This window comes from Zootoca vivipara, chromosome 12 (genome assembly GCF_965207765.1).
Source record: "Zootoca vivipara chromosome 12, rZooViv2.hap1.1, whole genome shotgun sequence".
Classification (NCBI taxonomy): domain Eukaryota; kingdom Metazoa; phylum Chordata; class Lepidosauria; order Squamata; family Lacertidae; genus Zootoca; species Zootoca vivipara.
The window spans coordinates 11,394,891-11,422,776 of NC_142595.1; the positions used below are offsets into that span (position 1 = coordinate 11,394,891).

General features: G+C 44.3%; 1 protein-coding gene across 3 annotated transcripts in view; it reads right to left on the minus strand.

Moving 5' to 3' along the window:
* REEP1 (receptor accessory protein 1) overlaps positions 1-27,822 on the minus strand; it is a 64,620-nt gene extending 36,798 nt beyond the window's left edge. For all 3 annotated transcript variants that reach the window (XM_060282302.2, XM_035135157.3, XM_088655913.1), the window contains exon 1: positions 27,651-27,822. In XM_060282302.2, coding sequence (XP_060138285.1) covers positions 27,651-27,682 — 32 coding nt within the window. In that variant the 5' untranslated portion in view covers positions 27,683-27,822. The remainder of the gene's footprint in view (positions 1-27,650) is intronic.
* Between the last annotated feature and the right edge of the window lie 64 nt (positions 27,823-27,886).

Consider the following 27,886-nt stretch of genomic DNA (forward strand, 5'->3'; position numbering starts at 1 on the left):
ATATAGCATCCAATAGCCATCCCACTACGTTGGCTCAGAAGGATACCGTGGTATCAAAAGCCACTGAGAGATCAAGTAAGAATAAGACACAAAGCTGCACTTATCAGGAGAAGAACACCACTCTACCATGCCGTCCTGGCAAGCTGCCAACACTCCTTTTATACAGATATATATTAGAGGTACAGATGTTCTGCTTGACCCTGTTCATCTTGGTTTCTGAAGGCTTACCAAGGCAATCGGTCGAATTCTAACTTGACTTTCATTAATGCATTGCACCAGGAAGACCAGCTGTTCTTCAAGAAGGAGTCATAATCCCATTAAAGAAGGCATTCTCACATCCCCAATGGAATTAGGGAATTATAGGCCAGCTTTTAAGTAATCATTCCCGGCCAAGTTGTTGAAGCCTGACATGGCAGATCAGCTCCAAGTGCTTTTAGCTGAAAGTGATTGTCTAGATTCATTTCAGTCTGGCTTCTGGCCAGGATTCACAACTGAATCTGCCTTGATCAATCTGGTAGAGTACAGTGGTGCCTCGACTTACGAATTTAATCCGTTCCGAAGGCACCTTCGTAGGTCGAAAAATTCGTAAGTCGAAAAAGGCCATTGGAAACGCGATTTCCCATAGGAATGCATTGAAAACGGAAAAAACCATAAGTCGAAGCAACCCTATCTAAAAATTCATAAGTCGAAAAATCCCTATCTAAAACCGCCACGGTTTTCCCCCCGGATGACGAGACATTCGTAAGCGCGCGGCCATTACCCTCATTCGTAAGTCTAAAAATCCGGTTGTCAAGTCATTCATAAGTCGAGGTACCACTGTACCTGTAATGGCAGGGATGGTGTGACTCGGTTGAGTCTCCTCTAGGTGGTTTTCAGTATCGGGTCAGCATACTGATGACACACAGTTATATTTCTTCTTTCTCTTTGTGTCAGGTAAGGCAGCGTCACTCTGAATGACTGCTTGAGGTCACCAACAGACTGCGTAAATTTAAGCTTAGTCCAGGAAAATGGAGATACTAATAATGGCTGAGTAGTACACAGCTCTGGCTATAACGGACATGCCTTTTCTTAATGGGGTCAAACTCCACACTAAGACACTGGATCCGTGCCAACTAATGAGTGCTCTAGAATTGACTGCTTTCAGCAATCCAGTTGATGGCCATGATCAAGAGTACGGTATTTGTTTTTCAGTATCTGCTGTTCTATTGATAGTTTATTACTGAAGAACACTTAAGAACATTACATATAACAAAGTAAGTGCATTAAAACTGGGCAGTAAGTGCAATAAAACAGCATCCCAATGCCCAAATATGACCAAACTCCGGTAAATAAAGCAGAAAGCCATATATTATCCTGGAACTTACCATTCCAGGACATTTAAAATGTGCTTGAAGGGTGCTTGTTGATGCATCCCTCAGAGTTTTATATTAATGAAGTACTTTTCAACACGAGGCGAGCAAAAAATATGTGCAGAAATTTAATTCATGGAATTCATGAGACATTCTAAAATTCGACTATAGAAAAATTATAGCCATGGGTTGCCCAATCCTACAGTCCACTAATGCTGGCTCGAGTGCTTTAGGATTTGATATAAGTACCCTTACATAGGGACCCAGGTGGCGCTGTGGGCTAAACCACTGAGCCTAAGGCTTGCTGATCAGAACGTCGGCGGTTCGAATCCCTGCGACGGGGTGAGCTCCCGTTGCTTGGTCCCAGCTCCTGCCAACCTAGCAGTTCAAAAGCACATCAAAGTGCAAGTAGATGAATAGGGACCGCTACAGCGGGAAGGTAAACGGCGTTTCCATGTGCTGCTCTGGTTTGCCAGAAGCGGCTTTGTCATGCTGGCCACATGACCTGGAAGCTGAATGCCAATAATGCGAGATGAGCGCGCAACCCCAGAGTCGGTCACGACTGGACCTAATGGTCAGGGGTCCCTTTCCCTTTCCCTTTACCCTTACTAGAGTCTTAGTGGACGCATATCATCAGGGATACAGATTAGTGCAATGCTATCCCAGATTATTCCCATTTCCAGTGCAACTGTGCTACCGAAGAGCCATGCTGGATGTATGACAGGGGAGGAGCAAGCTTATGCTAAATTCTAAACTCCCTCAATCTTGCTCTTGACGCCATGTCAGTGTAATGTTCACCAATAAAAGGGCCGAATATGTGAAAATGAAAATGATCCCACTGAATTCGACAGCAAGCTAAAAACACCACCACCTACTGCTCTGCCCCTTCACACGGGATTCAGACTAACTCTGCAGCCAATCACAACACAGCTATAGCATTGTGAAAACTCTTTCCAAGGAGCCCATTACGCAGATGACAGGATGGGGAGTGTGGGGCTATTTCTCTGTGGCCTCATAGTGCACACACAAGGGGGGATTTTTATAATAGGAACCAGGAAGAAAGGGGAATTTTGCACAAATAATCTGTCCAAATACGTATAATAAAAGCAGGTTGCTAATACTTGGAATGCACCCTAAGCATTGTGGAGCAAGGTGAAAATCACAGTACAATCCAGACTTTATCAGAAGCAGTCACTCCGTGAGCCTGTTTAGATGTTACAGCAAGTACAATGAATGCGCACTGGGGGTGGGAAGAAGGTAGAAAGGGGTGGAAGCAAAGCACTCTGTCAGCTGCTGCCGCCATCATTCTGCAGCTAACAGAATATGTAAAACCCACAGTCCCTGGCAGGACAGAGCCAGTTGGAAGAGTGGAAACATAGCACTTGCATTTCCAGGTCTTCCTTCCCTTAAAGAGCAGGCAGAAACTGATTATTATTATTATTTATTGAATTTATATACCACTCTATGCCCAGAGGTCTCAGGGTGGTTGACAGAACAAAATCAAAATATAAAACCACAAAATATATAATCAAAATAAAAACAACAACCCAATAACCACTCCCCCATAAAAAATCCCACATTTTAAAAGGGTATAGGATGTCAATCAGATCAACCAAAAGCCTGGTTAAAAAAGAATGTTTTTGCCTGGCGCCTAAAGGTGCAAAATGAAGGCATCAGGCAAACTTCCCTGGGGAGAACATTCCACAGATGGGGGGCCACTGCAGAGAAGGCCCGTTCTTGTGTCATCACTCTCTGGACCTCTCGAGGAGAAGGCACATGTAGAAGGGCCTCGGAAGATGATCTCAGGGTCCAGGTAGATTCATATGGAAAGAGGTAGTCCTTGCGGTCCTGAGCTGTTAAGGCTTTATAGGTCAAAACCAGCACTTTGAATTGGACCCGGAATCTAATTGGTAGCCAGTGCAGTTGGACCAGGACCGGTGTAATATACTCAAACCGTCTTGCTCCAGTGAGCAACCTGGCCGCTGAATTCTGCATTAGCTGAATTTCCGAACCGTCTTCAGAGGCAGCCCTACGTATAACGCATTGCAGTAATCTATCCTTGGGGGTTACCATGTCCCCACAATTGATGTGGCTGATGTTGCAATTTGGCAGGCACACCAATTGTGGGAACATGGTGTGGGCACTGTGACTCACACCAAGAAAGCTGGGGTTATATTCATTTGCTCCCTTACTTTCTCTTCTCCATGCCCCCCCCCCAATTACCTTTACAGTGGTACCTCGGTTTAAGTAAACAATTGGTTCCAGAAGTCTGTACTTAACCTGAAGCAAACTTTCCCATTGAAAGTAATGGAAAGTGGATTAATCCGTTCCAGACGGGTCCGCGGAGTACTCAACCTGAAGCGTACTTAACCCGAAGTATGAGTGTAATTGGTTCTGGAAGTCCGTACTTAACCTGAAGGGTACTTAACCTGAAGCGAACTTTCCCATCGAAAGTAATGGAAAGTGGATTAATCCATTCCAGACAGGTCCGCGTAGTACTTAAACTGAAAGTACTCAAACCGAGGCATACTTAAACCGAGGTATGACTGTATTTTTATGTATGGGTTAGCACTGACAAGACTGTTAAGGTATTGACCTGACCTCCCCACACTCCATCATTTCAGGCACTTTCCCAGCCTGGCTCCAAAACCAAAATTGATCCGGGAAGGGAGGCGAGAGAAAAGTTATTAAACAGAATGCACCAAGGTAAAGGGATCAGCCCCTCCTTACTTCCTGCACACTCATCTCCTCACTTGGTATGTGAAGATGCACATCTGACCAAACAAATGTGGCAGTTCTGTCACATCCAGTTTGCCCTAAGGGTGCATATTCAGAACGGCTTAACACAGATTAGCTATCCTTGCTGTACAATCAATGTGGTACAAGTTCAGTAAAAAGATATCTTTCTCTCCCACCCTGGTTGTCAGTAAAGTTCAGAATTCAATCAGAGTCAGTTGCTGTCAGTAGACACATGTTCTAGCTACAGGTAGGTAGCCGTGTTGGTCTGACGTAGTTGAAACAAAATAAAAAAAATTCCTTCCAGTAGCGCCTTAGAGACCAACTAAGTTTGTCATCGGTGCTACTGGAAGGAATTTTTTTATTTTGAGTAGACACATGGCGGTGGTAAAATAATTATACTGCATTAATTTATATAAAATAAAAGAACGTTTTATCAAAGTTACTTACTTATTCAAAGTTACACAAGAGGGTTTGTGGCATAGCAGAAACATTGCTCAGAATGGTTAGTCTCGAGTAATAGTGAAATATCTATCTCAAACATTTGTTTAAATAAAATCTTACACCCCAAAGAAGCACACAAGGCCTCTAAAAAGCCTGACCAGATCTCTTCCCCCCCCCCCCCCGCGCGTGTTTGTTTCCTTATTTATAACTGTACTGCCCTTTTTTCCCAATTCATTTTTCTCCTTCATGAGCTTGGCTTTTTGCTATCTCATGTTCTTGTTTCCTGCAAAATAAGATTCCAGCGTTTGACAACTAACATTTGCTTCTTTCGTTTATCCTAACAACAGAAACTAACTTGGCCTTACAGAGACAGCTGGATTTATAGGCCCTCTGGAAAATGGTTATATATGGCAAAGCCCTGGACTGTTTCCCATTGAAGAAGCGCGAGGAGTGCTAACTACAGTGTTTACATATGTCTCTAAGAGTCAGACTACATGTTACATTGGAATTCTGTGCCTGGAACTCTGATGTGAATTTCTTTTTCTTGCCCAACAGTTACAGTGTCTCAAAAGCGACTTCTGTCATATTCAGCACGCTCACGAGGGAGTTATTTGTACTGGTCTTTCTGAGGAAAAAAGTTCCCCACCCCTATAGAGTGGAACCTCGGTTTATGAACACCTCAGTTTATGAATTTTCTGGAACGGATTAATTCACTTTCCATTACTTTCAATGGGAAAGTTCGCTTCAGTTTATGAACGCTTCAGTTTAAGTACTCCGCGGACCGTCTGGAACAGATTAATCCACTTTCCATTACTTTCAATGGGAAAGTTCGCTTCAGTTTATGAACGCTTCAGTTTATGAACAGACTTCCGGAACCAATTGTCTTCATAAACCAAGGTACCACTGTATCAGTGTATGCGGTCTGTGCATACTGTTTGTGACAGGGAGAAAATATAGCATGAGGGGGACAGCACTCAAGTAAGGGGGACTTGAGGTGAGCCGCCATGCAAAAGAGTTAAAACAGGGGGCATTTTGCTTTGTGGGCATTTCCACCTCCCTGGCAATCTGTTTCAGGGTACTGTGAAAGGAGGTGAAAGTATTAGGCTACTTAATTGTTGTAAAGTATCTCAAAGTTTTGTGGGGTTAAAAAATGCAGTGGAACCTCGGTTGTCGAACGCCTCAGAAGCCAAACAATTTGGAACCCAAACGCCGACAAACCTGGAAGTGAATGCTTCCATTCTCGAACGCACCTCGGAATTTGCCGACCGGCAATTGCGCCTCAGTTGTCAAACGGTCTTTTGGAACAGATTACGTTTGACAACCGAGGTTCCACTGTATGTGGCATGCAAGTGTTTTAAGTAAACAAAGGGTACACTTTTTGCACTGGGCCGTGCCCAATCCTGGTAAGGCTGAGAACATAGAAAGATTTGGAGAAAGTAGCTCCAAAAATTGGTCTAGTCGTTGATGGCAAAGGCAGTAAATAATGCGCAGGCTAGGTCAGGAAACATGAACCAGGGTCAGCAAACTTTTTCAGCAGGGGGCCGGTCCACTGTCCCTCAGACCTTCTGAGGGGGGGGCGGACTCTATGGGGGGGGATGAACAAATTCCTATGCCTCACAAATAACCCAGAGATGCATTTTAAATAAAAGCACACATTCTGCTCATGTAAAATCACCAGGCAGGCCCCACAAATAACCCAGAGATGCATTTTAAATAAAAGGGCACATTCTACTCATGTAAAAACATGCTGATTCCTGGACCGTCCGCGGGCCAGATTTAGAAGGCGATTGGGCCGGATCCGGCCTCTGGGCCTTCGTTTGCCCACCCAAGAACTGCCATAGACAAGCAATGTCAACCAGAGACAGGTTCTTCAGTACCGTGGACAGTTCACAGCAAGCAGACAACTTGTTCCAAGGAGACCCACTCAACTGAGAACTTATTTTATCCCTCCTATGTTCCTCTCCTTCCTGAGGAATGGAAAGGGGTAGCCTTGTGGCTTGGAGCCTACCACTCCATTACCTATTTCCCGCCAAGTGCATTGCCTGCTTTGGTGAGCAGGGCTTGGGGCATACCTGCCAAGTTCCTCTCTGAAAAATAAGGGACCGGGCCGGAAGTAGCATACCGGAAGTAGCGCGACGGCCATTTTGGAACTGGCGGAGCATGCTCAGAAGTGACTTTTGACGCTGCTGTGCCCAGTTCCAAAATGGCCACCGCACCAGAAGTCGTGCTGCAGCCATTTTGGAACTGGGCAAAGCGGCATCAAAAGTCGCTTCTGAGCATACTCCGCCCAGTTCCAAAATGGCCGCCACGCCAGAATAAACCAGGAAAAAACAAAAAAAATCAGTTTTTTCGGCTGGGGAGAGCTGGAAAAACGGGGGTTTCCCGGGGAAAACGGGAGACTTGGCAGCTATGGCCTGGGGTGAACTCTTTGGCGGTGAAGGTGTTGGCCTCTCAGAGGAATATGACTGGAAGGTTCAAGCCTGGCATCAGGGCCTGGGTGCAACACCCCTGCAATCCACATCAATGGCTTTCACAACCTAGCTTGGCCCACTCACTATGTGTCAGTGTCCAAGTCTCTTTTGGCGGGGTGACAACAGAATGTGTGATCAGGGAGAGGGTGAACTGTTAAAGCAACTAGGCCAATGCTCCCTCTTGCTGCATTGGATGCTAAAGTGCAACAACAGTATGGCAAGACCCAAAAGTGTCACGGCAACCGGCATTCATTCCCTCTCCCATTCTGAGGGATGGCAAGGTAAAGGTTTTGTTCTCCGTGATGTTGCCTCGTAGACATATCTGAACGGTAATGCGGCCCCATTACGTCAACACATTTACACTGTCCCCGATTGATCACATTGTAAGGGAAACAATTAAAAATGGGGCCAAAGGAGAATAAAGAGAAGCTGTAAACAAAATTTAAACAATTTGGGTACATTTCGGGTTTTCCTGGGTTGTGTGGGTGTGTTTTGTGCCTCCGCAAAGAGCTTTGTCAAATGTGAAAGAGCTACACCACAGCTCTAGCTGCAAGCTTAATGCTGATTGTCTCCTTCTTCTGTTGAACAGGGATGTAGATTACTACTATGGCTCACAACACCAGTCTAGAGTGCCTGCTAATATGCATTGGTCATCTAATTAAACATTCCTCAATTATTAAATTATTCACTACTTAATTACATTTTGCTTTAAACAAATTACTGGAACGTTTCTGAAACACACTGAATAGGCATTCATACAAGTCCACTCCCTGTTTGTAAAAGAATCTTTCCGATGCTGTGCTAAGAGGAACACCATTCCCTTTTCCCTTAGCACTTTAAATCAGAAAGTATCCAAAGCGATAAAGGGGTTTTTAACCAGAATAAAGAAGCACAATGTATGCAAAATGATTTGTTGAAGAAAAACCCAATAATCTGAAACGATAAGCTTTAGCAGCACAGTTCCTGTTCTTAAAAGCCACCATTCTCACAGACTCTCCAGCAATAATACACAATATTATTTTACCTGTGCCAACCTAAGAACAAGCAAGGCTACTTACTGCCCTGCAACCTCATGGGGAAATTTGAATTTGACTGGGACTCTACACTTTAGCTTAATTCGCTTATATACAGTAGTTAATTCTGGACTGCATAGCCTACTAAACCAAGTAAATTCTATAAGAGAAATGTTTCATGGCTTTCCTAATGACCCCGCAACCCATCTGAGCTTTGCTTCCCTGGTTGCCATGGTGGTAGAACCTCTTGGTACTGAGCTTCCGAGAGCCTCCTAAGTTCACAGCACTGCTGGAATAACAAATTCTTCATAGGTTCCTGGCAAACCAAAATTGTGTTTCCCCAAAACCAGCGCAGAGAAGCTGTAAACTTCTCATCTAAACAAATGCTGCTGCAATATTTCAGTTTGTGTTCTGGGGGGCATGTGCCAGCTGTTTCCTATTATCAATACCACTTAAATTTGTTTGTTTATATCCCGCCTTTCCCCTAAAACTGAGACTCAACACGGCTCACAAAAATAAAAACAAATACAGATAAAACGCACACAGCTAACCATGTATACAAGATTATTGTTAAGAAGTAATTAATCTATCTATGGAATCAAAACAGTGTAGAAAGCTGTATCTACTAAAATGCAGATAGTAATACAATAATTTTAGAAACAGTACAGTGGAACCTCGGCTCCTGAACACCTTGGGAGCCGAACGTTCCAGCTCCCAAACAAAAACCAGAAGTAATTGTTCCGGTTTTCAAACGTTATTAGGAAGCAGAACACCCCGTGCGGCTGCTGATTGGCTGCAGGAAGCTGCTGCAACCAATCAGAAGCTGCACCTTGGTTCCTGAACTGTTTCGGGAATCAAACAGACTCCCAGAACGGATTAAGTTCAGGAACCAAGTTTCAACTGTACAGCACACCGTTAAGAGTTCTTTTCTTAAAAGCAATCAGTTCCCAAAAGCCTGCCGGAGCGAAAGGACAAGGAGGGAGTTAGTCTAACTCAGGGGTCAGCAAACTTTTTCAGCAGGGGGCCGGTCCACTGTCCCTCAGAGCTTGTGAGGGGCTGGACTATATTTTGAAGGGGGGAAAAATGGAACGAATTCCTATGCCCCACAAATAACCCAGAGATGCATTTTAAATAAAAGCACACATTCTGCTCATGTGAAAATACCAGGCAAGCCCCACAAATAACCTAGAGATGCATTTTAAATAAAAAGACACATTCCACTCATGTAAAAACATGCGGACTGTCCGCGGGCTGGATTTAGAAGGCGAATGGGCCGGATCCAGCCCCCGGGCCTTAGTTTGCCTACCCATGGTCTAGCTGCTCTAGGAAAGGAGCTGCAAAGCCAGGGAGCAGCTACTGAGAAGGCCCTCTCCCACATTTTCACCAGGCGTGCTTGTGAAGGCGACAGGACTGAGAGAACGGCCTCCCCTGGATATCTCAGAACTTGGGCAAGTTTGTATGGGGTAAGGGGGAGATATGGTTCCTTTGATACCATTCTTAAGTTCATAGCAGAAGTAGTTGCTTTTGGAATGTGCGCACAGTGGAGACTCCTCCAATAAACATACAGCACTCTAAATGAGAATGTTAAATATAAAATATAATATCCTCCTCCCCACAAATCTCAAAACCACACACTCTTTCCTGTCCCACCCACATTTTATAGGAAATCAAAACAAGATCAGAATAAAATCAGCAACAGAGAACAGCAGTGTTCAAAAAGCACTGATACAGGATGCTAACCTTACAAAAACCAAGTTTTCATCCTTTGATCTTTTGCTTTAGCTTTGGAATGTGAATATTCAGATAAAGTTTTTGCTTTAAAATATGTGTGTGTGTGTCTGTCTGTCTGTCTGTGTTTGTGTGAGTGAATGATGTTCCAAGATATGCACATGTGAGCTATTTAAAGGGGGTGGGGGTGAGAATACCTGTTTAGAGAATGTGTGAATATTTGCAAATATAAATAGATCAATCATTTGACTAACATTATGGTGACTAATATAAATCAGCTTGCAACCCTAACGGAAAGTAAAATAAAACTAATATGAAATGGTTTGTAAAGCAATGTGGACATGGGAGAAAGCTGTATCACATAATTAATTACAGCATTAAAAAATTGCAATAAGTCCTCATGGCAGTCACAATAAAAATCTCTGGAGGAAGTTCAGAGAATATGTGATGATAAATTGGGGTGTGTGTGTGTGTATTTATTGCAAATAAAACCAATACCCTAAAGCAGTTGTTCTACTCAAAAGGTTACCCCTACTGCATTGCATTTCTTCTTCTAAAAATAATTAAGAAATCTGTCTTTCCTTTTCACAATCTTTAGCTGCTTCAGACACCTAGCCCCTAAAAGCTCAGACAGTTAGAGCTGAAAGGGAAACCTGTTTCTAATTTAAGCAGCCACGGCTGTCTTGAAGCAAGACCTGTCTTTTAGAAGGGGTCTCTGCATCATTCTGACTTGAGTGACTGGACATCAGTTGTTGGACACTGGCGAACAGGTGAGATTCTCCATTCAGAGGTTATAGAGATTGAAATGACCTTAGCCCACCCCGTTCTTCCCAGTCCATCTGAGAGCCAAGCTTCTCGTCTTAGCTTCCACCCATCCCAACTCCTTTTATGCGGAGTAGAGAATTGAATTTTGCTGTTTTATAGCATTTGTACAATGATTTGACCACCCTAAATTGCTCTGGAATAAAATTCCCAGATACCTATACATCTTTACTTGCTGGATTTCTTGTTCTCTTATTTTCCATTTCCCTAGTTTCCAACCTTTGGAGAAAACCAAGATTTTTGTCCTCTCGTAGTTTATGGAAAGTTTGTTAATTTCACAGTAGAGACTCAGGGAAAGTATAAGACGTTTCAAACCCAAGCTCGTTAATGATAGTAGGACTGTGTCATCTGCGTATAATGAAAGAGGAACAGGCTTCTGGTTGAGTTTGGGGGCGTGTGATTCTATTTTTTTGAGGTGTTCTGGAAGATCTGATAAAAATAGATTAAATAGAAAGGGGGCAAGAATACACCCTTGTTTTACCCCTTTCGTATTAGGGATATCAGACGAGAGGTGACCTTTAATGTTGAGTTTAACTTGTCAGATGTTGAAAGAATATAAATTTTGTATTAAAATCAATAGGCGTTGATCAATTCTTAGCTCTACAAGTTTCTTCCACAATTTTGCACGATCAACTGAATCAAAGGCACCACGGAAATCTACAAAAGCTGCGTAAATCTTAGATTGCTTTTGGGATCTATATTTTTCGACCAAATATTTGAGAATTGAATTACCCTTGCCCAGAATTCACCTATGATTAAAAGAAAGCTGATGAAGAGCCTCTTCACTGGAGAAGGGCTGCCTCTATCAAATCTGAAACAAGACTCATCTTCTTCGTCACCCAAGCTTTTTTTTAAAAAAAAAAATCCCAGCCTCCTTTAAATGTTCCAGGAAAGCAATAGTCACACATAAATTAATGATGCTTAGCTTTCTCCGAAGGAAACAGCAACTCTCTTTCATTACTACTACTACTACTACTACTACTACTACTATTATTATAATATTTAATTAAAATTGTATGCCACCTTTCATCCGAAGATCACAGGGTGGTTCACAACATAAAAATACAAAATGAGAAAGCATCGTAAAAATCATAATAGGAATATAAATCCAAATATAAAACCAAAAAAGGGAGAGAATACTGACAACAAGATATGCAATTCAGTCATTTAGAAAACCTGAAAGTTAAATAAGATGAAGGGTCTTTAAAAAAGCATTTTGTGAACAGAATTTCCTATGGATGTTGAGCTTCCCAAGTACTTTCCTTCCTCAGAAGTCTGGATCTTCAGTCTTCAGGAGACTAGGAAACATTCTTTGTTTTTAACCAAGCAACTCCTTTCCTAATGACTCTCCTAAACTATCTTGACTTACAAGGGTTAGAGCAGTGGTTCCCAACCTTTTTGGCCATGCCCCACCTAAGCATCTCTAAAATCCTGACACACACACACACACACACACCCGGTGACATATAATTCTTATTATTCAAAAAGTGAACTCCTATTCACGTGGAGGAAGCCTAAAAGGCCATTAATTGTTAATAACTCATTCTCGAATTTCCCCCCTTAAAACTCAAATTGCCCCCTTGTGGGGCATGCACCCCACGGGTTTAGAGGCTCCTCATCAGTTTCTGCTTTTTGTTCCAAGGACCCTAGGCATAACTTTCAAGAGAGTCAACATTTAAGCAAAATGGATCTCACTTATAATCAAAATGTCTCGGAGTGCTACTATATTTATTGTTGTTGTTGTTGTTGTTGTTGTTGTTGTTGTTGTTGTTGTTGTTGTTGTTCACTGTGCTTCCAGACATTAGCAACAGGGGCCACAACTGGAAGCAAACTGGGAAATACATTCAAAGTCGCCTTATCTAGGTCAGACAATTCCACTGATCCACATAACCCGACAGTCCAGCAGCACTTCCTTCGGGCATTTCCCTTACTGCGAGAAGTGAGGTTCCAGGGAACCAGGCAGAGGGCCTTCTCGGTAGTGGCACCCGCCCTGTGGAACACCCTCCCATCAGATGCTAAGGCATGGGTAGGGAACCTAAGGCCCGGGGGCCGAATCCGGCCCAATTGCCTTCTAAATCCGGCCCGCAGATGGTCTGGGAATCAGCGTGTTTTTACATGAGTAGAATGTGTCCTTTTATTTAAAATGCATCTCTGGGTTATTTGTGGGGCCTGCCTAGTGTTTTTACAGGAGTAGAATGTGTAAACGCATCTCTGGATTATTTGTGGGGCTTAGGAATTCGTTCATTTCCCCCCCAAAAAATATAGTCCGGCCCCCCACAAGGTGGACTGGCCCCCTGCTGAAAAAGTTTGCTGACCCCTGTGCTAAGGAAATAAACAACTATCTGACTTTTAGAAGACATCTGAAGGCAGCCCTGTTTAGGGAAGTTTTAAATACTTGATGTTTTATTTTGTTTTTAATCTGTTGGGAGCCGCCCAGAGTGGCTGGGCAGGGTATTAATAATAATACCGGTAATAATAATAATAATACCCACATTTTCCACACTTCCAGCAGCAAATATTACCATTTCGATAGAGCTTAGCTTGTTTTAAAGAAGCCATATGCCACCGCATTCATTTTTGTGTGTGGTATCCTTCAGAATAAGTTTAATCAATAGCAGGCCTGCACAACTTGTTATTCAGTCAATGCAGCCCTACAGCAGCAATGTGGCCTGCCAGGTGCATGGCAACTGCTGTCTTTTCCTTATCCAAGGTTGGCAGCAAAATCAAGAGCTAACAGCTCAGTAGGTCAAAGCAGTGCAGGCGTGATATACACAGACAGCTTTGGCCTGGCTGGCTTCCTGCCTGCTCTCTTCTTTTTCTTTTTTTATACTTCTTTTTATTTATTCAATCAAAAGTATACAGTTCAACAACATACCGAAATAAAAAAACAAAGAGAAAACAATACAATTGCATGAAAATTGAAATGAAACACACACACGTGCAAGATACAAAATTAAGTTGTTGCATTCACAACCCCTGGGAAAATTAAGAGTGACTGTTGACATTGGAGGGTGGCAACATGTCCTTTAAAAGAAAAAAGAATTTGCTTTGTTTACCCCTGCATCCATAATGCATTTCTGAGTGTCTGAGTGTTATCCACTAACAATAACTGTGAAAAACTGATGTCCAGAAACTATGTACTCAGGACTGACAATGCACTTTTGAAAAGCCTTGTAATTTTGCACTGATAAATTTGTGATTTGTATCAGATACATCATAACTCCCCATATATATTCTATTGCAAAACTTTTTCTATTTCCTCAACATATTTATTTACATCACTTGTAGCTTTCATAACAAAGCTATCCTGTCCGTGTGCAGAGCTTCCCAAAACTTACTCCACAAACAGTTAATTGTGAAAACATCAACTGGTTTCTACATCCTTTCGATATTAAATTTCAAAGTTTTCATTAAATTTGCTACCAATTCTGTATAAAATGCTTTCAGCAGAGTCATAAGATGTGGGGGGGAAAGTCTACACAGAACACACAAGTTCTCTCCAAGAACACTTTGTTGTTTAGTCATGTCCGACTCTTCATGACCCCATGGACCATACCACGCCAGGCACTACTGTCTTGCACTGCCTCCTGCAGTTTGGTCAAACTCATGTTGGTAGCTTCGAGAACACTGTCCAACCACCTCGTCCTCTGTCGTCCCCTTCTCCTAGTGCCCTCCATCTTTCCCAACATCAGGGTCTTTTCCAGGGAGTCTTCTCTTCTCATGAGGTGGCCAAGGTATTGGAGCCTCAGCTTCACGATCTGTCCTTCCAGTGAGCACTCAGGGCTGATTTCCTTCAGAATGGATAGGTTTGATCTTCTTGCAGTCCATGGGACTCTCAAGAGTCTCCTCCAGCACTAAGAACACTAGTAATATGCAATACTGAAAGTATCTAGTTTAAATTACTCCATGTAGGAGTAAACCGCAGGATTCCAGTCCTGGAACTTCTTCATAGATGGGAACCTGGCCTTACGGTTTGACTTTGAACTTACAGTGGTTCCTTGGTTCTCAAACTTAATCCGTTCCGGAAGTCCGTTCCAAAACCAAAGCATTCCAAAACCAAGGCGTGCTTTCCCATAGGAAGTAATGCAAAACGGATTAATCCGTTCCAGGCTTTTAAAAACAACCCCTAAAACAGCAATTTAACATGAATCTTGCTATCTAACGAGACCATTGATCCATAAAATGAAAGCAATAAACAATGTACTGTAGTCACACAATCAATTCATCAGTGGCTAAACTGGGTTTGAACACCGTCACAAAAGCGAAACAAAAAAGCCGCAAAAACAAAAATGCAAAATAAATAGCATAAAAAGACCGACCTCAGCGTAAAATCGGAAGCGTAACACTAAAAACGGAGCATGTTCGGCTTCCGAAAAAGGTTCGCCAACCGGAACACTTACTTCTGGGTTTGCAGTGTTTGGGTTCCCAGTTGTTTGAGTACCAAGGCGTCTGAGAACCAAGGTACCACTGTATCTCCTTGCATTGGATCTGAACCTGTATTTGACCATTGGACTGTTCGACTCCTCTCTAGTGTTGCCCTTGGGACTATGTGCAATTTACCTTAGAGTAGTCTGGGACAGACATACACCCTGGGCCCACGTTCCGCTACTCACAACAGAGCTATGGGGCACCTGCTGGTGGTGGGTGGGGCCCCGAGGAAAAAGTGGGCACAGCAAGGACTGCCAGCTTTACTGCTTCATCCAGACAACCAAGAGTCATTGTCAGAGTTCATGACATATTCCTGTCAGGCCAAATTTCTCAGGGAGGGTGTGGTCTGGAGAGAGGCCTCAGAGAGGAGAGGATAGAATAGAATAGAATAGAATAGAATAGAATAGAATAGAATAGAAATTTATTCGCCAAGTACTTACATACTTGGAATTTGCTTTGGCTAATTTTACAATGTAAACATACTTTATACAAAATATCTGTTAAATATCTGTGTGAGGATCGGAGTGCGCAGAACACTATTTCAAGCAAAGAGGAGCCACTCCGACTGCGCCTGGAGCTTTTGCCTTCTGTCCCTGTAGTGACTTCAGAACAGGTTGAGGTGGTTGTTGGTGCCTCTGGCGCCGAGTGAAATTCTCTAGTTGATAATGCTTGACTTTGGTATAAAACTGATTCAGGTCGTTTGCCAATTTTTGACTCTCTGGAGCAGAAGAATATGTTCTCTTATATTCAGTAAAAGAAGATGTTCTCTTGTATTCAGTAAAAGAAGATGTTCTCTTATATTCAGAAACGTTCTGTAAATTCTTCCAAAGAGTAGCCGAGACATGTTTGAGAATTGAGTCCAAATCATAGGTCCGTTTTGCCACTATAATCTCCTTCTCTGTGCGCTCCTAGCTTGGTTGTACAAATTTCTGTCTCCTTTCCTCGAACCCTCCACTTTAGCATATCGGAATTTCCTTGAGTTTTCTTGATTAATAAGGTGCAGATCATCTATTTAATTGTAAAGTGTGTGAAGATTTGAGAGGTATATAGATGGTAAAGCCGATCTCATTCCTCGCCTTTGTAGCTTAATCAAAGCGCTAGCACTTTTTGACGTCGTATCCCCAGATCCTGCAAGGAGCTACAAATTGGAGGGCCAAATTTGGCCCTGAGGTTCCCCAATCCTGACCTGGGGCAAGAGGGCTCACTTCCTTAGCTCTTACGTCAAGAACATTCACACACCCCCATTGTTAGGAAAACACCAGTCACAGATACCTACTGATTTAGTGTTCCTGGCCCTCTCAGGCGGTTCAAAAACACCGTCTTCCCTACCATGCTCATACCATTCTAAGAACTTTCTACAAAGGCTATAATTTATCATTTTTTTTCATTTTTAGGAAGCGGAACACTCCCCACTATACCTTTCCAGTAAGGGAACTCATCGTGCGTTACTAGTTTGAAGGAAAAACAATGGCGAACACCAGAAAAGCTACCCCCAGAACAAATGTTTGTGAACTTGAACAAAAAGACACCATTGTAGATCTCCCCCTCTGGTGCTAGAATGTATATCTACCTGGTGTTTCTAGGGCTTTTCTGGGTAGCAGAAAATTACAATTTCTTCCTTCCTTGCAGTTTCCAAAAGCAGCATTACTAAGATGAGATCATAAGCAATCAATTAAGCTCCGTCACCTTTACATAAATATTCACTCTTTCCTAAGTTATCTCTGCAGCACTGAAATTAGAGTAATGTAACCACTCTGAAGGGGAAGAGAGGTTAAAGCTGCAATCCTGTGCACATTTACTTTGGAGTAAGCCTTAATTAGCATAGGACTTCAGAGCAAGGTTGCTTGGGCCTTGCACTGCAAAAAGGTAAAATAACAGACAGTTCTTCTGCTTCACTGGCAAAAAGGAATGTTTTACTGAATAAAATCTAACCACAATCTTGCACATGGACTAGGATCTGCTTCTTAGAGAGATGGGTAAGGTAAAGGTAAAGGGACCCCTGACCATTAGGTCCAGTCGTGACCGACTCTGGGGTTGCGCGCTAATCTCGCATTATTGGCCGAGGGAGCCGGCGTATAGCTTTCAGGTCATGTTGCGAACATGACAAGGCCGCTTCTGGCAAACCAGAGCAGCACATGGAAACGCCGTTTACCTTCCCACTGTAGCGGTTCCTATTTATCTACTTGCATTTTGACGTGCTTTCGAACTGCTAGGTTGGCAGGAGCTGGGACCAAGCAACGGGAGCTCACCCCGTCACAGGGATTCGAACCGCTGACCTTCTGATCAGCAAGCCCTAGGCTCAGTGGTTTAACCACAGCGCCACCTGGGTCCCTTAGAGAGATGGGTGCAGAGCCCCAAAGCAACCCCGAGGCAACAGATATTGTTTTGAGCATGGCACAGAGAGACATCTGCCACCTGGGAAGAAGGCAGCTCATACAAACATTAGAAGGCAGTAATTGTTATGATGTTCCCTTTATGCTCCACTAAAAAAAAAAAAACTTGTGTAGCTGCCAAGAATACATTTCTCAGTCATTCTGGTTATTTCACTTGCAGCAGTTAGCAAATCAAGCCTGTTGGCTAATTCTGATGGAAAGCAACCTCTCCCCTCCCCACGTTCCTTATTTTTCTAAATGAAAACATTTTTTTAAAATTTTTAAATGCTTTATTATTCGTTTTCCATATATATACTGTACAGTGGAACCTCTACGTACGGACGTAATCAGTTCTGGAGGTCCGTCCGTAAGTCAATCCAGGTCACTGGTAGAAGTTCCATTGTGTACAGGCGCATTTGGCAGCAGTGGGCTTCTGCGCATGTGCAGACGGCGGCAGCCGCTGCTGCGCATGCGCAAATGGCAGAAACTGCTTCTGCGTGTGTGCGAATCGCGGCAAACCCGGTATTTACTTCCGGGTTTGCCGCAGTCGCAACTTGGATCAGGCCCAAGTAGAGACGGTTGTAAGTAGAGGCTCTACTGTACAACACATAATCATCTTCATTTCAGTCAGTCCAATAAAGATATCACACAAAAAATACAGTTTCAACTACCGGTATGTTCTTTCTACACAAACCTATGACTTCCCATCCTCTCCATATTCTCCTTTATATTAAACATATTGCTTTAAAAATATATGAAAAAGTAAAAAAAAAATGTCCAGTAGCACCTTAGAGACCAACTAAGTTTGTTCTTGGTATGAGCTTTCGTGTGCATGCACACTTCTTCAGATACACACGAAAGCTCATACCAAGAACAAACTTAGTTGGTCTCTAAGGTGCTACTGCACAATTTTTTTTATTATTTTTTTAATATATTCCTACTGCATCAAACCAACACGGCTACCTACCTGAATCTTGCTCTAATTTATCATTTCCAATTAGTAAAAATTCTCTTTTCTATTTAGATATCATATTCAATCATGTGTATTATTTACAGAAATCATTCAAAGGCAACCACCGGGCTTAGATTACAGCTGCTTTTCAAATAATTTTTGAAAATCTAGAATGAACTCCTGCCTGGGCTTGTCTCTGATTCTTTCCGAAAGAGAGGCTAATCCCCCATATTCTGTCAATTTGGATAACCATTCAACTCTGGTAGGGAGTTTGTCATTTTTCCAATATGTCGCAATAACCACCCTCGCAGCCACGGTTGGGTACAAATTATTTTCCTTATATCTTTGGGGATGAATGAAAACTTAGGAAACATAGCTGTGTTTTTAAAACAACCCTGCTTCTTCCTCGCCTACACAATAGCCACTTAAAAAAAAAAATCTAACCCATGGCTCTCTCAGAACACAGAGATCATTGCTGAGCATTATTATGTTCTCCCTACAGATGGTGCTTCGGGGGAGATTTCTTAGGGTGACACACACAAAAAATAAAGCTCCTCAGTCAGCATATAAATGTCAATTGCAAAGCTGAAATTCTATTCAAAGGTAAAGAGAAGACAAAAACGGATGCTCTCATTATCCACAGCAGGGAAGGGTAATATTTCTTTCTGTCAGGTAAGATGCAGCATTGGAACTACAGCTGGGACGGTCACAATAATATCTAAATCACCACAGATGATAGCAACCCTATGTTTAAAATGGTGGACCAGGCAATGACAGCAGGCCTCAACTCACCTCCCACCATAGCTGCCAAGTCTCCCGTATTCCCCGGGAAACCCCCGTTTTTCCAGCTGTTCCCAGCCGAAAAAACAGATTTTTTTGTTTTTCCCTGGTTTATTCTGGTGCGGCGGCCATTTTGGAACAGGGCAGAGCAGCATCAAAAGTTGCTTCTGAGCATGCTCCGCCCAGTTCCAAAATGGTGGCAGCGCTACTTCCGGTCTGCTACTTCCAGTCCAGTCGCTTATTTCTCAGGCCGGAACTTGGCAGGTATACCTCCCACCCAGGGGCAGAGCTACCTGTCCCAGCACCTGGGGTGGGGCAGGGGCGGGGCTAACCGGCTCGCCGGGGCAGGGCTAGCAGCCCGCACGGTGAGCATCACTAGCCACCTGCCGCCTGCGCAGAGAGCATGGGGGCGCGCCGCTAGCCACATGCAGCAGCATCGTCCCTAGCGACCCGCCACCCGCGCAGTGAGTGTCCAGGGGCAACGCCCTCACAGCTGACACCCAGTACATACCGCACCCCCCAAACCGGCTTTCTTCCGCCCGTGCTCCCACCAGCTGGTGAGACCAGTTTCTGGGCAAACTGCAAAAGTTATGTTGGATTACTTGGCCTGAGTGGAGTCGACAAAGGAGGACTTATTCACTGCCCTTATTACCATACGTTAGGCGCAATGATGGCCTCTAACCAGTGCTCAGTCAGCCTTGGAGTGAGATCGATACCACCGGCATTCTTGGCAGTCACACAACCTATTTCCACACCCACAGTTCCCTTGGATACCAAGGTGGATTGTAGGCCCCCTTGGCATCAGAAAGGGCACTCAGAGGAGTGAACAAGAACCCTTTGCGTCTCACCGTTTTGCAACGAGTCAAGACCCTCAACAACATCATTTGCTCTTCCCAAGGGGAAATGCCCCAGAACATCCAGGAATCGAAGGCACAATATAATAAAATAAAAAACAAATTTAAAGGCTTGCAACAAGAGGTCAGAAGAACCACTTTTGGGAACTGACTTCCTCAGGCATGGGGCTACCACTGAAAAGCTACCCAAACTAATTGGGTCCCATGGGCAAGTACATGCGCAGGTCTTCTGAAGACAATCTCCAAGTGAGGAAAAGTTAATAATGGGCGAAGGTGCTCCTCCTTTCCTGGGAACAGTGACATGAAAAGCAAAGGCTGGCCCAAAATAAATTTTAAGAAATCTACATTAGGGAGCTACCATCACTTGGCAAACCAAAACACTTTGCCCTGATGTGGATTTGCAGGACATTGGGTTTTCCAAAAGGGGTGGGGGAGACCTTATTTTCCTTCCTACCCTCCTGTACCATCACCACCCACTCCAATTGTGCTACGTAACACGGAAGGATTCTGGCTTGCAGCCGACAGTCAGATCCAAATGTGAGCACTTTATTACCAGGGGGAAGGGAAGGGAAGGGGAGCAAAAGGATTTCAGGAGCGGGTGAAGAGGCACACTCTCCTGAAACCTTCCTCAGAAAGCTAGACAGTGCTACAGAGCTCAGGCTATGCAATATTTATAAAGCTAATTCCCAGCATTCCCTTGCCCCAGCCACAGCGATGACTTCAGTGATGGATAGCAGCAAGGACAGGAGCGATGGGCGAGGGATACAGATGGTCCGTGCAGAGCAGATGGGTACGGAGCTGCGTAAATGGTGGGTGGTACCACCCCTTCTTCCCCTCTCCCCTGTCCATCCAATTAACTAGATTATAAATAAATAATACATAGACACACAAGCCATCCCCATCAGCATTTTTGCTCTTTGTCACCCTCAGGGCTTTTGCAGTCATTGCAAGAAACCGAAACCTACAAAGAGATGGAAAGCAGGCTTATACCGTTGGCCTACCTGTTTCAGTACTGTCATCTGACTGGCAAATGGCCATCCCATGGTTTCAGGCAGGGGATATTCCTTGTCCTAGCTGGAGAAGCCAGGGATTTAACCTAGGAGCAAGTCATGGGCTCTACCACGGAGCTACGGCCTGTTCCCAATTTAATATACTTCCATTCCACGATCTTCGTTGGCAAGGAAGACATTTATTTGAGACGCATTAGTCCCTACCCTCTCCTAGGTTTGGGAGAATAAGGAACCACTGCATTTCCGATAGTTCAACTGGGAGGTCAGACAACCATCTTCCTAAACGCAATTCCAACACTGTTGAGGGCAAACGTTTCAGGTATTTCACTTCCCCCAAACAAGGAGGTGTCTTTGCCCCAACCCATTCCCATCATTGATGCAGCTATTTAGTCGGGGAGGGAAGCAGGCAGGGGAAGTTTGTTGAGCGTGCAGCGAAGCTGAGAATACAAAAGAAAGCGTCACCCCTTTCTCCTTCCACCTTCTGGTCCTTCCATCCATCACCGAGCAATTAAATTCACAGAAGACTAGGGTTTTGACAAGCGTGTATGAAGAATGAGGAAATTCCCAAAGGGGACAAAAGATGATATCCCTACCCGTCCCAGTTCCTATCAACTGGTTCTGGAATGATATGAAAACTCAGATCCAAGATCAATCAAAGCCTCACGAAACCTTTGGTTGAAATGGAAGAAATCTGTATCCTTTTAACATCTATACTAGGATAGTACTCTAATGTAATGAACATAATCTGTTAGAATTAAAAGTATTGTTACTGCCGCGAGTGAAATTATCTACAGCAGCTTGACATGAGAGGGTAGGTTTGATTAAATTTACTATTACGTGATGCTGGAATGTGCTGTGTCAACATAATATGGCACGATGGGGACTGCCTTGTCTTATCAACTTCCAATCTAAAGATGCTTCGGGGGGGACCTAACGTAATCCATCACTCAGTGAAAAGGATAGCAATTGCCATAAGCTCCATAAGCAATGTGCTTATGAAAGATAGAACAAAGACTTCCAACAAAGCAAACATAGATTTTTAGCCATAGTTCCGAAATCAGTTTCTCATTCATCTGCCAGTTAATCTGTTTTATTAAGGGTGCATCCTATTATATAGGATGGAGAGACCAGAAATCTGTGTAGGTTAAGACCAGACCTCAGCGCACATGGCACACATTAAAAATTAAATCACACAAAGAAAGACAGAGGCAGTTTAACTGAACGGGGCTCAGATTGCCCTACATTTCCTTACAGCATCTCCACAATATTTGACTAGAACAACGATGCAGCGGAAGCCAGACAAGAATACAGATTTGAAAAGCTAGCTTTCATTTGCAGAAAGCAGATATAGAGGAATGCGATTAAATGCAAAAATGATTGTGCTGGAACTAATGAAAAATCGGGGTGGGGAGGGGCTCACTATGGTGCATATCGCACAGCCTTAAAGTGCCTTAAAGGAGGCTCCTATTAGGAGCCCATCCTTCTTCCCCGTGAACACAGAGCACAGGTTGCCAATATGATGTCTGAGGGTCCCAGTATGCCCACCAGTACCTCCTATGGCACCTGCCAGTAGTCTCGATGCAGGTCCCCTCAAAAAGCCACCATATGCAATGGTTGCCGCTGCCTCGCGCTTTCATACATTGACACATTCCCTTAAACAGGTTCTGATGACATTGGATTCCAGGACTGGACCCCCCCCCCCTTCTGCTCTGAAAAAAAAGCATCTTTCTCTGAGTGAGGGCAGCAAGAGGTGCCTTTTTGCCCCTTTCCTGAGAATATGCCTACACTGTCTTGCGGCTCTCTCTTGTCTGCTTTTAGATGAGGCAGCCACACTTTGTGTGATGCCACACTTCCACATCAGCCATTTTGTGACCGGCGCCCACGGCACTCAATAAAAATTCCAAGAGTGCCCCCTAGCTTGAAAAGGTTGGCCATGTACATCGTTCCTCCTAAAACCTATAAAGCCACACACACACCCCAAGGGTCGGGATAGTTTTAGGTAGGTTGAATGGAGCTACATCAGCCTTCCACCAGCGGCTGCCCTTCAGATGTTTTGGACTACAACTCCCATCAGCCCCACATTGCCTGGCCAATGATACAGGATGGAGCCCTCTTCACAAATTCAGATGGTGGGCTCCCTGGCATTACACATTGCAGCAAGTCCAGCTGTTCTGTTAGCAGTTGTTGTTTTTTTAAAAGAAAAGAAAAAGGGAGAAAGACAGAAAATATGGCGCCCAGAGCCAAAGATCAGGACTCATAACATTATATTGTGACATGATATTGTTTTTGTTTGTTACTATGCTATGCATTTTTGTGCTTTTATATTGTAAACTGCCCTGTGATCCTCAAATGAAGGGTGGTACAGTATAAAAACTTAATAAATAATAATAATACTTCCAGTTTGTCTGGTTTTGGCCACTGTTGCTCCTAGCTCCCAATGTAGGAGTTCAACTTTGTGTCCATCCTGCATTGCCAAATTCCTAGTTACAGGTATCTGAAGAAGTGTGCATGCACACGAAAGCTCATACCAAAATATAAACTTAGTTGGTCTTTAAGGTGCTACTGAAGGAATTTTTTTATTTTGCCAAATTCCTGTTCTTCCAGTTACAATACCTTCTTTGGGAAATTTCCTAATTTTCTTTACAGAGCAAGGGGGGGGATTCTGTGGCCATCGTGAATGTCCATGGCGGGGAGGGGGGGCAGTCGCTCTGCTCCATCAGATGAACTGTGATTCTCCTTTTTTATTTTAAAAAAATAGTTACGATTTTAGCATTTGTATACCCTGAGATCTGAGGCAAAATGTCCAGGCACTTTCCCCCCTCGTTTGTTTTTGCAAGAAACCAGCCTGCTTCTACCTTTCAGTGTTTTTAGCCAATGAATGAAGCCGCAGCAATGACTAAGATTTAGGAAAGCAGATCTAGCCAATTAGGGGAGGCTGAAGAGGAAACTCCAATATCTAGACCCTTGCTTTGCTTTTAAGCATATTCTGCTGGTCTTCCCTACTAGAGAAGTGATTGCTGCTCCATAGAAAACAAGTCCAAACAAAAAAGTAGCAGCAAAGTCAGGAACTCGTGTTCTTTCTAGCTAAGGCCTTATTTCCTAACTCCCCCCCCCAAAAAAAGTCATGTCCTTTTGACTTGATAAATATCTTACAAATTACTCTGTTAATGCCAATGCAGATAAAAGTCCACTGCTACTATACCCATGGGACGTGGGTGGGGCTGTGGGTTAAACCACAGAGCCTAGGGCTTGCCGATCAGAAGGTCGGCGGTTCGAATCCCTGCAACGGGGTGAGCTCCCACTGCTCAGTCCCTGCTCCTGCCAACCTAGCAGTTCGAAAGCACGTCAAAGTGCAAGTAGAGAAATAGGTACCGCTCCATGTGGGAAGGTAAACGGTGTGCTCTGGTTCGCCAGAAGTGGCTTTTTCATGCTGGCCACATGACTGGCTCCCTTGGCCAGTAAAGCGAGATGAGCGCCGCAACCCCAGAGTCGGTCACGACTGGACCTAATGGTCAGGGGTCGCTTTACCCCTTTACCTTTTACTATACCCATGTTGCAGAGGGCAGGACTGTGGCTGAGAGAGTACCGGTATGTGTTACGCCAGCCCAGAAAAGTAACCAAGTGTTGTTTTTGCTGAAGATGGGGCGGAGACAGTGTGTGCCAACACGGAAGCGTAGTCTGGCATTGTTAACCTGGCACTTTGGGGTTTCTTTTTTAGGGGAACCGCGGTGTAGCAGCAGTGCAATGAATTAAGGGATGGAAAAGGCGAAGGGAGCCTGGGAAATAACTGAAGGTTTCAGCAGTGAGTGGGAAGATGTTGTCCTGATGCCAGGTCTGCCAACATATGGACCACAGGTTTACCCATTGAGAACCAACAGAGGGATAGACCTGGAATGCAAATTTCTCAAAGGCCAGGACCACCCAGGTCTCACCACGGCTACACCATCAGGTCAACCAGAAATGGTGGGTATCTGTTCTCTGGTGCTAGTTATGTTGATTGTCTGTCTAAGAGTTTGGGGTTTTTCTTGTGGGACAACTCAACTATGATTCAGTTGAGACTCCTGCATTGCAGGGGGATTTGACGAGATGACCCTCAGGTCTACAATTCTAGTTTCCTTTGATTTTTGTATTTCTCCCAACTGCCGCTTTAGGAATGCAGTATTCCCAACATCAGGCTTCAGAGCCAACAGGCCCTGGCTGGGACTCAACCAGCACTTTAAACTTTTAGCATTATTGTGCATCCCTCCCTTGGAACTTTCCACATTTGCTTCAAATGGCCATGCTCTGAATTAGCCATACTGTATGTTCATTGCAATGGGATAATGGAGAGCAGGCTTTGGAGGCTACTTCGATCAAATGTTTATATTTCGCAACAATTCCATTTAAACCCTAACCCAAATTTGTAGGACCTGAAGACTGCCTTCACACCACATTAACACACAACCTAGCACATTCAGGTGGCGCTGTGGTTAAACCACTGAGCCTAGGGCTTGCTGATCCGAAGGTCAGCGGTTCGAATCCCTGTGACGGGGTGAGCTCCCATTGCTTCGTCCCAGCTCCTGCCAACCTAGCAGTTCGAAAGCACATCAAAATGCAAGTAAATAGGAACCGCTACAGTGGGAAGGTAAACGGCGTTTCCATGTGCTGCTCTGGTTTGCCAGAAGCGGCTTTGTCATGCTGGCCACATGACCTGGAAGCTATACGCCGGCTCCCTCGGCCAATAATGCGAGATGAGCGCGCAACCCCAGAGTCGGTCACGACTGGACCTAATGGTCAGGGGTCCCTTTACCTTTACCTAGCACATTCAGAAAGGGAATCTGGGGGTGGTCTGTACTGTAAGAAATTGTTTCCTCTATGTAGTATTTAATGAGGGCTATTCTGCACCATCAAGCAACTTTGTGTTTTATTCCTACAAGTCCTGGTGTCACATCATACTTTTTCTGCTTGCGGACCATGTGGAACAAAGAACTGTAGGTGCACTTATCCTGTTCTCTTCCTCACCCCACCCCACGCCTTTCAAATTGTGTGAGGTATGACCTCACTCATAATAGAGTCGTTCCTTGGGCTGCCTTTGTTTCCCAGAACTACATACCAATCGACAATATTTCAACAAAGCTTCACAAGATGGGAGGAGGCAAATATACAGATTAATACTAGACATTTAAAAATGAGCCTGAGTTTAAAAGTCAAAGGAGAGACTATATTCGAAATGATGCCAAAAACACAGAACAGTGGAACAGTGTCTTTAAACACGAGCTTAGAAATACTATGCCAATTACACACTTGGAAATACTATGTGGAGAAAGAGGGGGGGAACAGTTTTGCAGGAACAAAACCTTAAAGTGCTATCTTTTTTTTTTAAGATCAGCAAAAGACTTACCTTTTTTGCAAAATACCCATCTAATATTTAACATGGTTCACCCTAATAAAGTGCAAGCTCAACCACAGAAAATGACAGCTGCAGATTGATCAGGATCATATAACTTGCCGGCTTCTGTTCTTACAACCCTTGCCATGATCTGCCATCAAAAGGCTCTTGACTGTCACAGAGAGGAAGCTCAAAAATCAATCCCACCCTCTTCCCATCTTTCAGACTGCTGGGCAGAGACAGAAGCCAGGTGGATGAACCGGGCTTTTATCCTAGCACATCTCTCCACACAAAGGAGGTGCTGGGCCTCCAACAACAAATTGCCTTCAGCATGCTAGAAGAGGAAACCCAAGGAAAACCCACATTCGGATTCATTCTGTTGCTCTCCTAACTTAATCGGCAAGCTACATTTCTTTTGCAAAAGCAGCACCTATGAGAATAACCAAGCTTCATGTTGTGGGCACATGTTGCAGGCCGACTCCCTTCCCTTTCTTTCTGCATGACATGTGAAGATCACCATCGACGCCTATGTTGAAGCAGGAGAATCCTCCACTTTTCCCTCTAGGCTTTTCCAAAAAGGCTATGGGTTTTTCTTTTGTTTTGGTTTCAAAGAGAGGGGAACCCCACAGATGCTCCCCCCCCCAATTTTAATCATGTAAGGTGAACAACGCTGAACCAAAAAATAAATGAGGACCCCCCTCTCTCTCTCTGCTCCCACCTCCCATGGGATGGCTCCAGACAGCGCCCTCTAGCGAGCCCCCACCCCACAGAATTATGTATTGCCAGCAACAAAGCGTCAATTTCCCTGCCGCCCTTCCCAATAGTCGATTTTTGTCCCCATTTGCAGAGGCGAAACGCTGCAAAAAGCAACCGGCTTTCGCGTGCATCCGTTCTGACTTTACCCCCACCCGACAGCACCAAGCTTGGGGTGTTTAAAAAATAACACCCCAAAAAAGCACATCTTCCCTTTGCTGTATTTTAAAAAAAACCCTCTCTCTTTAAATAATAATAATAATAATAATAATAATAATAATAATAATAATAATAATAATAATAATAAACCCACGCCGATCTCCTGCTGCTGAGCGCAAGAAATCAAGAAAGCAAAAAATTAGGCACCGGCGGCAGCCTGCGAAGGAAAGGCTATAATTAGATGGGCAGATATTCTTAGCCCGGGGCGCGTTGGGTGGAAAGCTGCGTTGCGCACGGGAGACAGAGACACACACATAAACCCCATGCAATCCCACGACGCTTGCAAAAAGGCTGGGGGTGCCCCAAAAGCGCAGGGCGCGCGGCGGGAGACACCCCGCGCGGGCTACTCACACCACTAGCCTGGAGATGATCCAGGAGACCATGGCGCTGCGCGGCTCCGGTGACAGCAGCAGGGAATGGGTCCGCCGCTTTCCCCCACCAGGCTCGGAGCTGCCCGTCTGCCGTCGCGGGAAGGAGCAGCAGCGCCAGGCGCCTCAGCCATTCGGCATGCCAGCACCAGCGCGCAGCCTCACTGGGGAGCGGCCGGAAGCGGCCGAGCGCCTCCTGCGACGGGGGCCGCATGAGCG